General features: G+C 46.4%; 1 protein-coding gene across 3 annotated transcripts in view; it reads left to right on the forward strand.

The window, feature by feature from the left end:
* Positions 1–304: 304 nt before the first annotated feature.
* Mob2 (MOB kinase activator 2) overlaps positions 305–15,925 on the forward strand; it is a 56,697-nt gene continuing 41,076 nt past the window's right edge. Inside the window, exon 1 of one of the 3 annotated variants that reach the window (XM_032891394.1) lies at positions 305–399. In XM_032891394.1, coding sequence (XP_032747285.1) covers positions 383–399 — 17 coding nt within the window. In that variant the 5' untranslated portion in view covers positions 305–382. Of the gene's footprint in view, positions 400–836; positions 1,256–15,925 lie in introns of those variants that run through there. The other 2 variants (XM_032891400.1, XM_032891398.1) reach the window with 2 other exon arrangements.

Below are 15,925 nucleotides of genomic sequence, written 5' to 3' on the forward strand. Positions count from 1 at the left end.
AGGTGTGAAACACTGGGGTGGGACACTCCAGGATCCTGGGCACTGTGTTATTACAGGCACTTTGCGAGTCCAAGGCACTCCGGAGTTCCCGGCGTCTGGGTTTCTGGGACGCTCTGAAGTTATTCGAACTCTGGGAATCCAGAAACTCCGGACAGTCTTCAGGTACAGGATGCTCCTGGGTCCCGGAGCCCCGAGGTTTGCAATAGGGCTAGGTCCTAGTACTCCAGAACAGGTACCGGGACATCGCCGCAGGGGCCGCTGGGACTACGCGTCCCAGCAAGCCGTGCGCGCGTCACTTCCGGCAGCGGGCGGGAGCCATCGAGTGTTTACTTCCGGCCGCCGGCGGGGCTGAGGCCGAGCGAGGCGCGGGCTCCGCGCAGCCATGGACTGGCTCATGGGGTGAGTGGCGGCGGCCGGCGTAGCGCGGCGCTGCGCGGGCGGCGGCTAACGTAGGGAGCGTAGGGCGGCGGGCGGCGGGTTCCAGGAGGGGCCGGGGCTCGGGAAGACAGCCAGCCGCTGCGGAGTACCGGGAGGCCGGGCAGGCGGGCGGGCGGCCGGCCGGCGGGAGCGAGGCCCGGTCCCCGAGGCGCTGTCTCGAGAGGCCGCAGTCCCTCGCCGCGGATTGACCGGCTGCGAGTCGGGCACCCGGCACTGTCGGTCGCCGGTCTTCGCGGGGCCTGCGAAAGTTCTTCCGCCCAAGTGACTTTCTTCCAATTTACTTTTGAGGAGAGTGAGAGGCGGGCGCTCCTAGCCGCGCGCTCCCCCGCGTCTCGGTTCTCTACTCTGTGGCGGTGCCCGCGGCCCTGCTGTTGGGTCAGTATAATCCTACTTGGCCACAGAGATGCCGGCCTTCGGATTCGGCAGTGCGAGAGCTGCACGGGACTCTGGAGATAGAAGCCGGGGAAGGCGGAGGAAAGTGTAGTGGTGGTACTGTCAGGACGTCTGAGACGATGGAGATGGGTTTTGACCTCCCAGTGCTGCAACCTAAGGAGAGGGCAGACTAAAGGAGCAGCCACAGGGATAAACAGGAGACTAAGGGTGGCTGGGAGCCACATAGAGCCATTTAGGGTGCTAAGTGTGAGTGACACAGGAGGACCAGGCGGAGGACCCATCTGTTTTCTTCAAGAAGCAGCACTGTCACTGGCTCCCCTCTGCTTCCTAGCTGTGTGGTCCTCTCTAGACTTGCTTTAAAGGATTGCCTGTCAGATGGAAGCTGTGAAATCCGCAGAACAGGTTTACTGAAGGGTTAACTGAGGTAAGGGCCAGCACATGTTTTGCATATGGTAAGCTTGGCAGATGATATGTCCTGATCGTTTACAAGGTCTCTGAAGTCCAGAGGTTTTAAGTGTAGGACACATATCTGTATCTAGCCTATTCCAAATCATTCTTCCTTTGTGCATTTGTGGAGAGGGCCAGCACTGACTATACTTGGCCTACCTGCAAATATGGTTTCAGTGCAAGAGAACTGGATCTGTCAGTTTGGTGACTGAAGAAACTGCCCACTGCTGTATGTGTAATTTTTATAGGCCCATGCCCATCAGTGGCAGGTGCTTCTTGCCTGGAGACTGACCAGAAGCTAGTCTTTAAACTGACTGAGGACTGTGTTTTGTGGACTGAATCATCATTGCAAATATGCAGATATTAACCATCGTCAGCCTTTGGAGGCCCTGGTTCTTGTGACCCTTGTCAAATCCCTGGTAACAAGGAGCTCTGTGGGAAAGGGCAGCAGAACCCTTATCTCTCACTCCAAGATGGGGGTTATTCCAGGCCCTAGAGTATAGCTGAGAGATACTTCTGCTTCTGGGACCTTTGGAAAGGAGGAAATAATCTGATTCACTGTAAAAAATAGTTGTAGTTACAAAGGGCAGTAGAGATTTTTAAAGAGGGATCTGGCTGCAGGGCAATTAATTGTCTTTGTGTTCGTGTTCTTAAGTGTCACATGTTACATGTTGAATATTGGTAGTCATAAATTCTTAAACAGTTCCTTGCCTAAAATTCTCTTTTGTTCAGTGATCAGGTGTAGTTCCTCCTTGGTATCTTTGGAAGATAAAGACAAGCTGCCCCAATATTCCTCATTCATCTTTCATAGTATTCTTATAAAAGTAGGAAGAATGGAAGTGAGCCTTCAGAGACACCTCTCCTCCTCCCCACCAGATATACTCCACTTTGTCTTCTGATCCCCTGTGAAAGCTGGCAAGGTGGTCAGTAGGAAGTGAAGCCATTTTTTTTGCTTCAGAGTACCCACTGTTTGCTCAGGACTGAAACTTTATCTGCAGTTAACCATTTAAGTACTTTTTTGTCTGGAAGAATTGGATAAACATATCTTTTTCTTAATTCAGACCATTCAATATCAAGGAGGAGTTTGGAATGTGGTGCTCATGTTTCAAGGTTTGCTTGCTTGCTTGCTTATGTTAAACTGAAGGTTCTGTTAAACTTCTTCATGTTGGGTGAACCCAGTGTGGCATGGGAGAGTGTGAGCCGGAAGAGAGGTCTACAAAGGTGTAAATGAAAAGCTGCATCTTACCCTTAGCTGGCTGAGGATCACGCTGGGGCTTTGAGCATCTCCTAGCCTTATCTTCTGTGTTCCAGCTGCTCAGGAGGAAGGTAGGCCCTGCAGGGAAGCATGCTTGGGATAACCATAGCAGAGTTTGGCACGTTGGGACTTGGTGGTAAACCTGCTGGGACTTTTCTGGAGAATGTTGTAGGTGTGGCTCTTAGCCACCTCTTGTCCTGTAGGTTTGTTCTGCTTGGAGAAGCTTTGAGCTGGCTGTTAAACAGTGTATATAGTCAGACTGCCTTCATTCTTTATTAGAAAGGGTTACAACTTTTGCATAGTAGGTCTTTGTTCTGTTCTGGACAACCAAGAGCAGGGTAACATCCAAGGGGAAGCTGCTCAGAATTTGGAAGAGGGAACCTCAACATGCTGTGGGATACTTTAAGCAACACTTGAGTCTTTTCTGGGGCAAGCATTTAACCAGGAGGTCTGAGTGTAGTTTGAATTTTATCTAGCAGAAAGCACAGTCCAGAAGCCCCTTGGAGTCAAAAGAATACATTTTCTCCTCTTCCCATTGATGATAGTGAATTGTCCTTTCTGCCTGGCCACCTTTACTGAACCTCTGCTCTCTCCAGTAGTCTCTCTCCAGCCTGCTACTGTGGCTCCCTTTCAGGGTGTACCTGACTCTTGTGGAGCCTTTAGATCTCTCTAGTGCAGGTAGGAGATGAAACCTGGTGTTGGCTATTTGATACAGTGTATATTCGAAGGTCTACTCTTGCTCAGCTCACAGATTAAAGCTAAATGGCCTCAGGCTTTCTAGCCTGTCTGGAGCAGGCTTTAGCAGCTTTGCACTTGGAGCAGTTGTATGCAGGTGTGTTTGCAAGGTTGGCATGGGGGTGAAAGGCTTTATCTTCTGGGAAAGTATTTCTGGTGACTGACACCTGACTGGGCTTGTAAGAGTCTGTAGGTTTTGTTTGAACAGCTTCATGTGGTATCATTCACATACCACTAAGTTTGCTCGATTCAAGTATATGATTAGGTAGTTTTTAATAAAATTATAGACTTTTGTTTAATTTCAAGTAAGAGAGAGAGAAAGAGAGAGAGAGAGAGAGAGAGAGAGAGAGAGTGTGTGTGTGTGTGTGTGTGTGTGTGTGTGTGTGTGTGTGTATGTTGCTAGGGGTGGAACCCAGGGCCTTTAAGCATGTTGGGCAAGCCCCTTACCATGGAGCCACCTTCTCAGCCCAATGGAACATTAACGGTTATCCTTTGAAAAGCCCTCTGGTTGCTGCAGGTGCCCACCTCCACAAGAGGCAGCATCAGTCTGCTCCATTCCATTATTATATTTAAATGGATGAGATCTGGTGTGTGATGGATTCAGTGGTGGGTGTCAGCAATAGTGTCCATTTGTTGCTCCACTGGGCATTGTGAGGAGACCTGCATATTCTGTTTCTCTCTTTACCTGTGGGTAGAGGTGGTTGTGGAAAATTCGCAGGCATGACTGATGATGCTGTAACCGTCTTTTAAAACTGAATTGTACTACTTCCTCAGCCAAGAATTCTGGGCACACCTATGCTGAGGGTAAGGCTTCTGAGGGCTCCAAGGTCAGTGCTTTGAGGGCTAAGGCTGGCAGAGGAGGAAGACGAAGGTGCCATCTCTTGCAGCCAGGCTCTCCAGTGGATGGCCCCTCTGCAAGATGTGATTGTAGGAATAACCTCATGAATAGCCTCTTTCCATGAGAGGCTGTCCACGTGGTTATCTGGGTTGGATTTGCAAAGGTGTCTGCTTGGGTCTCTTGTGCTCCCATTCCCTTTAAACAAAGCAGTGGTCATAAATGTTGTATACTTCAGGACACTCTGAACAACACTTCATTTCTCTTGTTTGCTTAGAGTGTCCCCTAGTAGTTGGTACTGCATTGCCAAGCTGGCCAGCAGTGAACAGGGTGAGGCCAGTGGTGTATTACACAAGAGCCCTGTTAACCGGGGACAGTTGGGTGGTACTTCTGTGCTTCCCTATGAAGGTGTGCCTGAGCATAGTGTGAAGCTAGTGGTTAATATCCTTAGTGTCCTCCGTTCAGCTGTTGTCTGGTGCTACTATAATCTACCTGTTCGGCAAGGCATCTTTCCAGGCTGCCTCCAGAACTTGCTCTCATTATTGCCTGTGGGATGACAGTTCAGAGTGTGCTTACTTGCAAGACTTCCTCTCCTCTGGTATAGCAAGGTATTAAAGGCCAGCTCAGTGGGGAACTCCCATTACAGTGGTCCTGGTAGCCCAACATTTCCTGTATCTTCCTTGCAGTGGCCATGGAAACAGAAACACTCAAACCCCATTTCCTGTGTTTGTGTAGATATGCTGTATAACCCTGAGGGAAGCTCAGCCTGAATGGTTGGCAGGGTGGGTAGACCCATATCCTGGTGGGCACCATTTGCTCTCTGCTGTTCTGCTGGGTAACTAAAAAGTGTTGGGGTGAAGTGGTTAGGCATTTCCTGCTGGGGATGTTCGTGCATCTTGCCTGTTATGGGCTAATCTGGCAGAAGAAGGTGTGAGCTGCTCCTGCCTGCCTTGCCAGAAGTTCTTCCCGTTCTGTGCCTACCTCCTGTTTGTTTTTCTTTCTGGACAGGATTTCTCAGCTGGGGCACACCCGCTGGTGCTCACTGTAGCTCCATGGGATGGTGCCTGGGAACACGGAAGTTAAAACAATTGGAATTAAAACAAAAGGTTCAAGAGAGGAGGAAGAGGTTGTTCAACAGGGCATCAAGGCCACATGTGGCCCATGGCCTCTCCACTTGGCATTGTCAGAGTCTGTGCCACAGGCCATGACTATATCTGCTGGTTTTCTTGTCTTTGAAGGTTCCCTTTGCCAGAATGCATGACCGTCTGGGTTATAGTTTTCATCCAGTTGGTCTTATAATCCTTAGTGGGCACTTCCCTGATAGGGTCATGAGGCCATGTATAATTCAGTCCATAGAGTTATGTTGTATTCTGCTTTGGGCAGCAGTGATTTTGGCTGAAGTACGTCATTGTTGTGGTGTGTCAGGAAGGCATGGGTGCTCACTTTTGTTTGAGTTTGCCCCTATAGGTTATGGATGGTTGAAGGAGAGAAGGCCTTGCTTGTCTCTGCCTTTTGCCTGTGACCTTCTGAGGGTAGGCACTTGCTCTCAGTTGCCTTTTCACTGACACTCCTTTCCTTTCCTCCTTGAGCTAGCTTATTCATTCTCAACCTTCCTAATGCTACGACCCTTTAATACAGTTCCTCATATTGTAGTAACCCCCATATAAAATTATTTTTGTTGCTACTTTGTAACTAAATTGTTGCTACTGTTATGAATCATAATGTAAATATCTGTGGTTTCTGATGATCTTAGGTGACCCCTGTGAAAGGGTCATTGGACCCCAAAGGCAACCCACAGGTAAGAACTGCTGAGCTAGCAGAAGGGACACCATCTTAGGAGCCCTTGCAGGGTTTGGATGTCAGTGTCCCTGCTGAAGGCCGCAGCTCTCACCTTGTGGGGCTATGTCTTGGTCTTTGAAAAGGCCTGACAGTGCCAAGTGGCCCCAAGGAAGTGATGTCTGGCCTTGGGAGTAAGTCCAGGAATGTAAAATTAGCTTAGACATGGTGTGTGTGACACAGAGCTTGGCTTGTCTGCATGGGACCTTGCCATATGAAGTCCTGGCTAGGTTCCCAGGCCTGTCTCAGGGTCCTTTGCAGAGCTTCTGTAAGCCAGTGGGAGCTACTCTGCCACACGGCTTACTTTACTTGCCTTTCTGCTCCTTAGCCTGTTCCTTTGGTGCCGTATGTGACAAGGCAGTTTGTGTGAGTTCTGGTGTTGTGAGAAACAGAGTGAACCAGAGACTATGGTGGAATCAAGGAGCTATCAAAGGTGGGTACTATATGAACAGAAAGGTAAGTGGCCTGCCTTTTGTGGCCACTCCCTGCTGCTTAGGGGGACCATAAGGAAATTGGAGCATGGTGGATGTAGGGTCAGGAAAGTAGTTTTAGTAAAGATCCTGAGGTTTGAGAAGGTGCTATGAAGATGACTGGACTTAAGGAGAGCTGACATGGTGGACATCTGCACAGAAGGACTGCCTGTATTATGTTTCCTAGGCTACCATAGACTTGTTCAGTCTTATAGAGTCAAGCACAGTTTATTATTTATTACTTTTTCTTATTTTCATAAGCGATTTGCCCCAAATTTAGCTAGTAGAAGTACTTTTGAATTGTCTCTTTACCCCTTGAATGGGAAAGGAGTTGGGAGAGGTGGGTGGGAGGTAGGGGATCTGAATTTCACTCTAGGGAGGTGGTTCTTAACCTATGGATTGAAATCCCTTTGGGAGGTCAAATGACCTTTTCACAGGGGCGGAACATCAGATATTTGTATTACGATTCATAACGAGCACAATTATAGTTAAGAAGTAGCAATGAAAGTAATTTCATGGTTTGGGTCACAACATAAGGAACTGTATTAAAGGGTTGTAACATTAGGAAGGCAGAGAACCCCTGTGATGGGGTTATGGCAAAGCTATTTTGACTCATGATTTGGCAACTGTCTTTTGAGTATTGTGGCTTAAAACAAGTGTGTGTGTGTGTGTGTGTGTGTGTGTGTGTAAGTGTCAGGGCTTAAAACAAGTGTGTGTGTGTGTGTGTGTGTGTGTGTGTGTGTGTGTGTGTGTGTGTGTGTGTGTAAGTGTCAGGGTAATCAGGAAACAAGCTTCCCTCCGTCCCCTTTGGGTTAAGAGTCAGTCTTACTTTAACCTGCCCCAGTCTATGAGTAGTGGAATTAAAGTGTCTGAGACCATGCCTGCCTTTATAACCAAGTTTTTTGGGGACGTGGGCAGGAAAAAAACCAAAATAGACAATATAATAAACTAACAAAACCCCTATAATGTTTCATTGGAGTTGCTATGAACTTACAGTTCTGTACAGATATTCCTCAGTATACTGAGGGGAGTGGTCTCCTTAAGTACTCAGTGCTCAGATGCTCATATTCCTTATATAAGTGACGTTTATATAGAACATGGCCATCCTCCTATATACTGCAAATCATTTCTATATTTTATTCCAACACATGACAGGTCAACCCTGTGTGAGCAGTTGCAAATTTGTATTATTTAGAGAATAATAACAGTATCTGTTAGCTGCTCAGCTATCTTTCATTTATTTCACTATCATTTCATTCATTTCACTATCTTTCATTTATTGGTTGGTCGGTTGATTTGAAACCGGGCTGGTCTGTAACATACTACCACCCTTTGAGTGCTAAACTTAGAGTTACGTACTACCACACATGGTTTATACCCTAGGGGGGGTGATCAAAAACTTCGTACCCATGCTAGACAAGTGTTGTACCAACTAAGTCACATCCCCAACCCCAAATACACACTCAAAAGTATTTATTATTACTAATGGTGTGTGTGTGTGTGTGTGTGTGTGTGTGTGTGTGTGTGTGTGTGTGTGTGTGTGTACATGAATGTAGGTGCCCACAGAGACTAGAGGAGTTAAATCTCCCCAAAGCTGTAATTATAGTATGTTGTGAGGCACTTGATATGGGTGCTGGGAATCAAACTCCAGTCTTCTGCAAGAACAGTTTGTATTCTTGACTGCTGAGCCATCTTTCTAACCCCTTCCAGATACAGTTAAAATAAAATTGAGTCCTGTTTGGGTGAATCATGGACCCCACAGATCACTGTAGTGTTTCATGGCTGTGCTTTAGACTTTGCTTGTATATGAGGAACATTATGAGTTGGCCTTGACTATTCTGGTACTTGGATAAAACCAATGGCAAGAAAAGTCCTCTCCGGAGCCCTTCTTTATTCTTCCCATGGTGCTTTTGCCACATCCTTTTGAAGTAGTGTTGGTTCTCAGCAGAGAACACAGCTGTCTACTCATGGTGCTCACTGTTTCTGCACACAGCTAACAGGGACCCTCAGTGAGGGAATGTGTATATCGTATGGCAGCTCCTGGGGCAAGTGAGAATCTGGCTCTGCATCTTTGACTGTGACCGTGCCTCAGCAGCTCAGATGGAGCTCTCCCGAACCTTTATGCTTCAGACAAAAGGGTTTTTGTTTTGTTTTGTTTGTTGTTGTTTTTTCACCTAGCCTGTCCTAGGTTTCCAGGTCACTTGTGCTGACTCCATTGATGGCTATCCTGGGAGGCCCAAGAGGTTCTTGCTTTCTTGAATGTCTTGATATTGGTTGTCTACCAGAGCATGTTTCCCCTATGTAGCTTTTCTTATATGAAGCTTCCTCCTTGACCTAGAGCATTCTCAAACTTTTTGCTCCTAGGACCTCTTTACACTCCAAGTTTTAACTGGATTCGTGTTAGTTATAGGTATCAGTATTTACCATTTTACATGTTAAACAGAAATATCTTTCACCATTTAAAAAGGATAAGGACTAAACATAGTTTAGCATAAATAACATTTTTAAATGGAAAAAGAACTTTTTCAAAGTGGAAAAGCTGGCAAGAAGAACAGCCTTGCTTTTTGCCACCCCTGGAGCTGGGTTCCAGGGTGGCTTTGTGTTGGTTCTGCTGGGATTTGGCCTTTACTAAGCCTATGCAGAGCTGCATTGAACACTAATAGGGTGAGGGTGAGCAAGGGATTTTTGGCCAACTTGTGGGTCTGGACCCTCCTGAGCTCAGTTCTCCTCCCTGGAGGAGCTTCCTACCACAAGGGACATAGGTGGAAGGGGAGAGCAGCATTTGTGTGTCAGCTTCTGTTGGTTAACATTATAGCTGCTTGGATAAGTGGGGAGGGCTGGGAGGAAAAGCTGGTTTCTGGGTGAAGTGAGATTATTGTTGGTCATGTTAGCCCTTGGTTCTGTTCCTAATAGGAAGCTGGGCAAAAGGGTAAGGCACTAAACATTACCAGGGTGACATCTCTTTTCTTACAAGGTGGGTGGAGTTCTGTGGCAGTTTAGCTTCAAGTGACCTCCAGACAGGGTGAGATAGACTTCTACCTATATCCAGCTACTTAATCCCATCCTTAAGTGATCATTACCTTCGGTTTGTGCCTGCAGTTGCATTCTGTAGGGTCACTTCTGCTGTAAACAATGGAGAGCTACTGAGGCCTGACTCCTCACTACTGAGATAAAAGGAATAAATTCTCATACTAGTTTGTTCTCAGTAGTGTGACTGGGCTCTTTCCTTGGCCCACTGTTCTAACTGTGTCTTTTTTCTGTAACCTCGTGATCTGTCTTTGTATGCCATCACAAGATATGATGGACTCTAGTACTCAAGGGCCAGTTCTCTTGACAGCTAACAAGGGCAAACAGAAGCAACCATATTGACCAGCAAATGGGAGTCTGCTTTGTCCCTAGCCTGCCTGTGTTAGGCTTTGCTTTGTATCAAAATGATTATTTTTTAGTAAAATGTTTAACTTTTGGTTTTGTTTGGTTTTGTTTTTTGAGACAGGGTTTCTTTGTGTAGTCCTGGCTGTCCTGGAGCTAGCTGTGTAAACCAGGCTGGCCTCAAACTCACAGAGATTTACCTGATTCTGCTTCCCTTGTGCTGGGATTAAAGGCATGTACCACCATTTCCTGGCGTTTAACAATTTTTAAATTATTTCTTATTCTGTATGAATGAGTATTTTTCTTGCATTTGTATGTGTACCACATGCATACTGTGCCTGCTGCTGTGGAGGCCAGAAGAGGGCCCGATTCTCTGGGGTTGTAGACAGTTGTGAGGCACTAGGGTCCTATATCCTCTGGAAAAGTAGCCAGTGCTCTTAATCGCTGAGCCATCTCTCCAGTCTTTAGTGGAATGCTTTAAAAATATCATCCTCCATTTGTATGACAACCTCTGCATGCTGACCTGCTCTGGTCTTTTTGGTGGGAATACTTCCTATATGGAATCTACTCTTCATTCTGTTCTCTTGCAAGGGACATTGCTTCCTGGTGTCTTCCTTTGGGATCTTGCTATTTCCCTCAACTTAGCCTCTCATCCCAATGCAGATAGACTTCTTTTCTACTGTCTTGCTTGGTTCACCCAGTATGGCTTGTTCCAGATATTTTGCTGGCCTCTCCCTGCCCCTTCCTTGTCCTCTGTCTGGGCAGGATGTGGCCACTTGCCTTTCCTGCCCCTTATTTCCTCCTTCTTTTCTTCTACTCTCTAATTTCACCTCAAGGTTCCTGTGACTGCAATACCAGGGAAGGGAGTGAGGTCATGAGTAACTACTATGCCCACCCCTCTCCAGTTTACACTCTAAAAGGAGATAACTCATATCATGATGGGACCACATGCCGGATGGAGGTGCCACTGGAACCACAGGCCTCCTCAGGATTGAGCCCATCTCAGGGACTCCTTCCCTTGTGCATTTTACATGAAGCCTGCATTGGGGAAAGTGTTGCCCTATATCTTGAGTTATAGCAGGACTTTGTTGGACCTCCAGCATTATAAATAATGACATAGAAACTGCTAATACAGTTTAAAGCTTAGGCCTTTTGCTTGAACAGTATCCCAGCTAGCTCATCTAACTTAACCAGACTATTTAGCGTACGACTTGTAATGTGGCTAGCTCTATACCCTATACCTTCCTCTGTTCCCTGTTGTTACGTCTGTTCCTTTCCTTGTCAGCTCCCTTAATCTCCCTCTTTTCCCTGCATCCTCTTTGCCCAGAAGTTCTGCTTCCTACTTCCTGCCTAGCTATTGGCCATTAGATCTTTATTACAACCAATCAGGAGCAAGACAACTTCTCATACAATTTTAGATTGCCTTTAGGTAGGTGAGGAAGGACGAATATTTACAAAAGAGAAAACCCAGGGATTAGCAATAGGAATGACAATACCAGAATCCTGCTGTTCTCTGCTGGTACAGAATTAACAGTTGAAAATACAGAGACACACCTTCATACAAAGTTTAAAAAAAACCAGGTTATCCCAACAGTGAGGTTATTTCTTAGTATCTGGAGGGAATGAAAAGGGATAGTTATCACCTTCTTTCACACTGATTTTGTTCCTAGACATCTAACTTGCCACTCTGCTGTGAGGACAGTAAACTCGTGAGCCTGAGTAAAGTTCCAAACCTTGCCCCTTGTTCTTAATATAAAAAAGCAGTTCTCAACCTGTGGATTTCAACCCCTTTGGGGGTCAAATGACCCTTTCACAGAGGTCACCTAAGACCATTGGAAAACACAGATATTTACATTATGATTCATAACTAGCAAAATTACAGTTACAAAGTAGCAATGAAACAGTGAGGTGACATGAGTGTCTGTTAAAGGGTTGCAGCATTGAGAACCACTGCTCAAGAATGAGAAGTGAGCACAGCCTTACTACTGTAGAAGGCAAGAACATGCTGTATGTAGTGTGAGTAGCCAATCCCACTGTGTTTGCAGAAAGGGTAGAGACTGGAGGAACACTGTGTTAGATTTGGTGGGTGGGGCCGTTACCTTAACCTGATGCTTTGACTCTGTCAAGCAGGTGCTCTATAGGAACTAGGGTATCTGAGGAAGGCTTAGTGGATGGAGGCTTTGCTTCAGCCTGTGTAGCTTGAGGGCTTTCTGTATTGAGTAGCCCCTGTCCCAAATAAAAGGACTGAAGCACTGTTAGAACCACTTAAAGCATTAGTTATATTTTGGCTTCTGAACTCAGCTAGCTCTCTGAATGCTTTACGCTGCTCTTCAGGTACTTCAGAAGCTGGGACTCAAGGAAAGCCAGCAGAGAGTGACCCATCTAGGAGGTAGGAGGAACCTGTGATTACCATCCAGTTCTAGGTAGTCAAGAACTAGAAGCTTCTGAAGCAAATAACTGTTGTTCACATGCTTGGGCTGTCTCCCCTCTTTGTTGAGCTAAGATGCTGAGGGAGACAGGTGAGAGAGGATCCCCTGTCCTACAGCTAGTGTTTCAGGAGTACTCAGGGCTTCTATCAGCACAGGCGCTGCCAGCCAGTGATTGTCAGTGAGGGAGACGGGCATGCAGTCTGAAGCCACCATTTAGCTCCAGTGCTGTACTGGTGGTATGGAGTCTATTTCTGGTCTGATTTAGTGCCCATGCTGTTTGGGGCTTGGCCTGGCAGATTTGTTTCTTGAAGCAGAGATCCTTTGACTTCCATCTGGCTCCACTAAAGCGTCACCTCCCCAGGGCTTTAGGTAGCACCCTGAAAGATAAGTGTTGGAGTTGCTCATTTAAGAAGTGTTCCTGAGTCCCCATCCTTGGTCAGGGTACTCAGCATTTCCTACATATCCTGGATTCACCTGCTGAGTGTGCTGCCTGGCACCTTGTAATTGGCAGAGTGGTATTGCTGAAGGAGGGAAGAACCTGTGACAACAGACCAGGGCAGGCGGCTGACTCCTGTGAGACACTATGCTTCCACTTAGTGACTGTATCTAGCCAGGTTTCTTTGGGAGCTGTTCACCTTAGTCATGGGCCTGCACTGGCTTTCTGGCTTGCTGCACTCTACAACAGCAGACTCCACAGGAATTTAGCAGTGAATAGAATCTGTGTTTGAGGGTCCAGTGGCCTCACAGGGAGGGTAGGATGGAGGTAGATAAGAGATTATCATTGAGCTGGACCTATTCTAGCAAGGTAGAGGATACACCACACATGGCAGTAATCTTGGCTCTTGGCTCTAACATGTGGTCTCTCTCTGAGTGAATCATTATCCTTGCCTTACTGAAGGTAGAGACAAGTCATTTTTGCAGTGGTACCCCACACAGTGTCTAGAACCTGGGAAGCCAGTAGGAAAAGTTAGGCTACCATTTTGCCTTGTTGCATTAGTGATGTTTACGACAAAGAAGAAAGGGTATAAGAAGGGCACTAGATCCTGCTGCTGTATTAACACAAAGGGAAAAGAGTCAGAATAAAGAGCCCAGAGGGCACTGCCAGTCTTGGGTAGAAATGGAATCAGGTCTGGCCATTGGGAAAGATAGGATTGAGGCACACGTTTCCTTGAAAATGTGAGCTTTTCTATCCTAATGAGCTGTTCCCTGGTGGTCTATCATGCTGCCATGGGGTTTTGATGAGGCTGGGCCTGGTGAGTGTTCACAATGCGTATTGGTTTCTTTGCCCAACTCTGAAGTTGTGTCACATCTGGGAACTTAGTACATAGGCATGATTAAAATCCTCTGTTGGATTCACAGTCCTGTCTGTTTAGAGCTTATGGAATTCTGATGGGTGTGCTTTGAAGCCTTGTATGGGATGTCATGGGAGAGGGAGCAGGTTTCTTCCTCTTATGAACTTGGTATTACATGTCTATTGTAGAAGGATGAATCACAGCAAAAACCAGAAAACAAAGTTAATTATCCCATCACTCAGATGGTTCGAGCTGTCATACTCTGTCCCCTTTTCTGTGCTGGGCTTTTAGATGTTTCCAGACCAGATTGTGCCTTTAAAGGTCCAAACTGCTGTACCTGATGTTTCAATGGGTGGAATTCTTCAGTGGCTACTAGCATATTCTACAGCAGTTCTGGCCTGTACTTATCCCACCTTTCTTGGTAGCATTAGGCAGAACAGTGTCATCGCATGGCACTGGGACCATGTGAGTTTTCTTTTGTGATTATCTGCTTTACTTATTTTACCTTGATTGGTTTTGTCTTCATTTGATGGGCATTGAGTTCTCTGTATGGACAAGGTTCTGAGTATTAGGATTTAGCTTCGAGTAGATTCCTAGAGACAAGTGAAAGCCAAGGCAGACACCATGAGGCAGGATAGGGCCAAAGCATCTCTATTACTCTGAGCTGCAGTGAAGCAGAGGATCAAGACCAGAGGGCAGAGGTACATGGGGCCAGGCAATGGTGGCTGGAGGGGTGTTGGGGGTAGCAGAGGTAGGCCATGGCATACCTGGCATTTGTTGGGCTCTGTACCTGCCCTTTCCTTTGCTGACCCTTGAGGGGTGCTCTTGAATTTATTGTGTCTTACCTTTACAGCCTGTCCCTTTCCTCCAACTGTTAGGTTCCTTATTTGGAATTCAAGACGCATTATTGACTCCTAGCACCACATTGCCTGTATGTGTTCAGTGCTGAAGCTGCAGGGAGTTTTGAGAAAGCACTGGGTATAGGACACTGTGGAAGGCCTACAGCAGTTCCTCAGACTGTCTTTTAGGGAGCACTTGTCAAGTGAAATGACCAGGTGAGTATAGGAGCCCTGGATAAGTCTAGGAAGCTTAGTAGACAGTGGTAGGGCTCTGAGCCATTCTGAATAACAACCAAGGTTGATTGTAACCAATGACTTCCACTCCCACTTCTGTCACCTGTTTTCCATACCTAATATTTACTCCCATCCTGGGGCAGGGTTGTCTCTTCCTAGTCTTTGGTCCCTGTCCTCTTCTTAGCAACTGGAGGTGATAGTAGAACAGTAGAAGGGACAAGAGACCTTCAGGACCTTGGATGGCACAGAAACATCCTCCTGTTTGTCTTCTTTTGTGTTTATGGGGTACAGATGGAGGTATAAGCCTGGGTATTCCCCTAAGCGGTCTTCCAGAAATACCTACTTCTTGCCATAGATTGTTGAGCATTTATCACTCAGTGATCTCCCTTCTATGCTCTGGGTAAACAGCATGGTGGCCCAGGTCATAGGGTCTTCTGAATTAGGACTTTCTGCCTGCCTCTCCATACCTGGCTGAGGATTCCTACTAGCAGCAGCTCTGTCTCCTAAGGACAGCATCTCTCCCTCTGTAACAGCAGTATCATTTGTGATGTTCTTTTCTTATATCATCCTTGCCTTGATAAAATGTCTTCTACATACTTGCTTTGTCTTTTCTCTGGTCTTTTACTTCTTCCTCACTCAGAAAGACAGGGTAGACCAGGAGTGGTGCTGGTTGAGTCCCTCTGCCTGCCTGCCTGCCTTCTTCTGATGATAAGCAATGGGGCTGTATTGAGTTATAGGCAGGAGACTTGTCTCCTATGCCTTGGAAATGCAATAACACTGATGGCAACACCTCCTTATCCATCACTGGAGGCCAAGGCCTTTCTGAAAATGACACTTTCAGCAGGAAGGTCACAATATCTTATTTTTCAATATATTCTGCTGTGTTTGTGAGAATGTCTTCTGTATTGGTTAAAGTGGTGCTTGGTACCTTGAGTTCTGCTATATCTCCAGGCATGAGTTCTCGGTAGGTCAGGGTGTTAGTCCTGAGTATTAGGATTTAGTCATAAGTTGTTTTTAAGAGACAGGTGAACACCAGAGCAGATAGATACCCGGGGTAGCTTAGGCTGAGGGCATATCTCCACCACTCACAGTTGCAGTGGGGATCATGGGAAAGTCAGTATGTCTGGCCGTGCCATGTGACTCTCATGGACTTCCAAGGCCACCATACTCAGTGACTAAATACTACAGTCATTTGGTTCATGTGTGTTTATACTCTTCTTGTTCTGGTAAATATTATTTGGGGGTTTCTGTCCCACTTTATATCATTTAGTTCCCAAGTAAAAGACACAAAACCTTTTATATTATAATAAGCCTTAATGCATTAGAGCTGGGGGATATCAACCCTTTACACCA

The sequence above is a fragment of the Rattus rattus genome, chromosome 2 (genome assembly GCF_011064425.1).
Source record: "Rattus rattus isolate New Zealand chromosome 2, Rrattus_CSIRO_v1, whole genome shotgun sequence".
Classification (NCBI taxonomy): domain Eukaryota; kingdom Metazoa; phylum Chordata; class Mammalia; order Rodentia; family Muridae; genus Rattus; species Rattus rattus.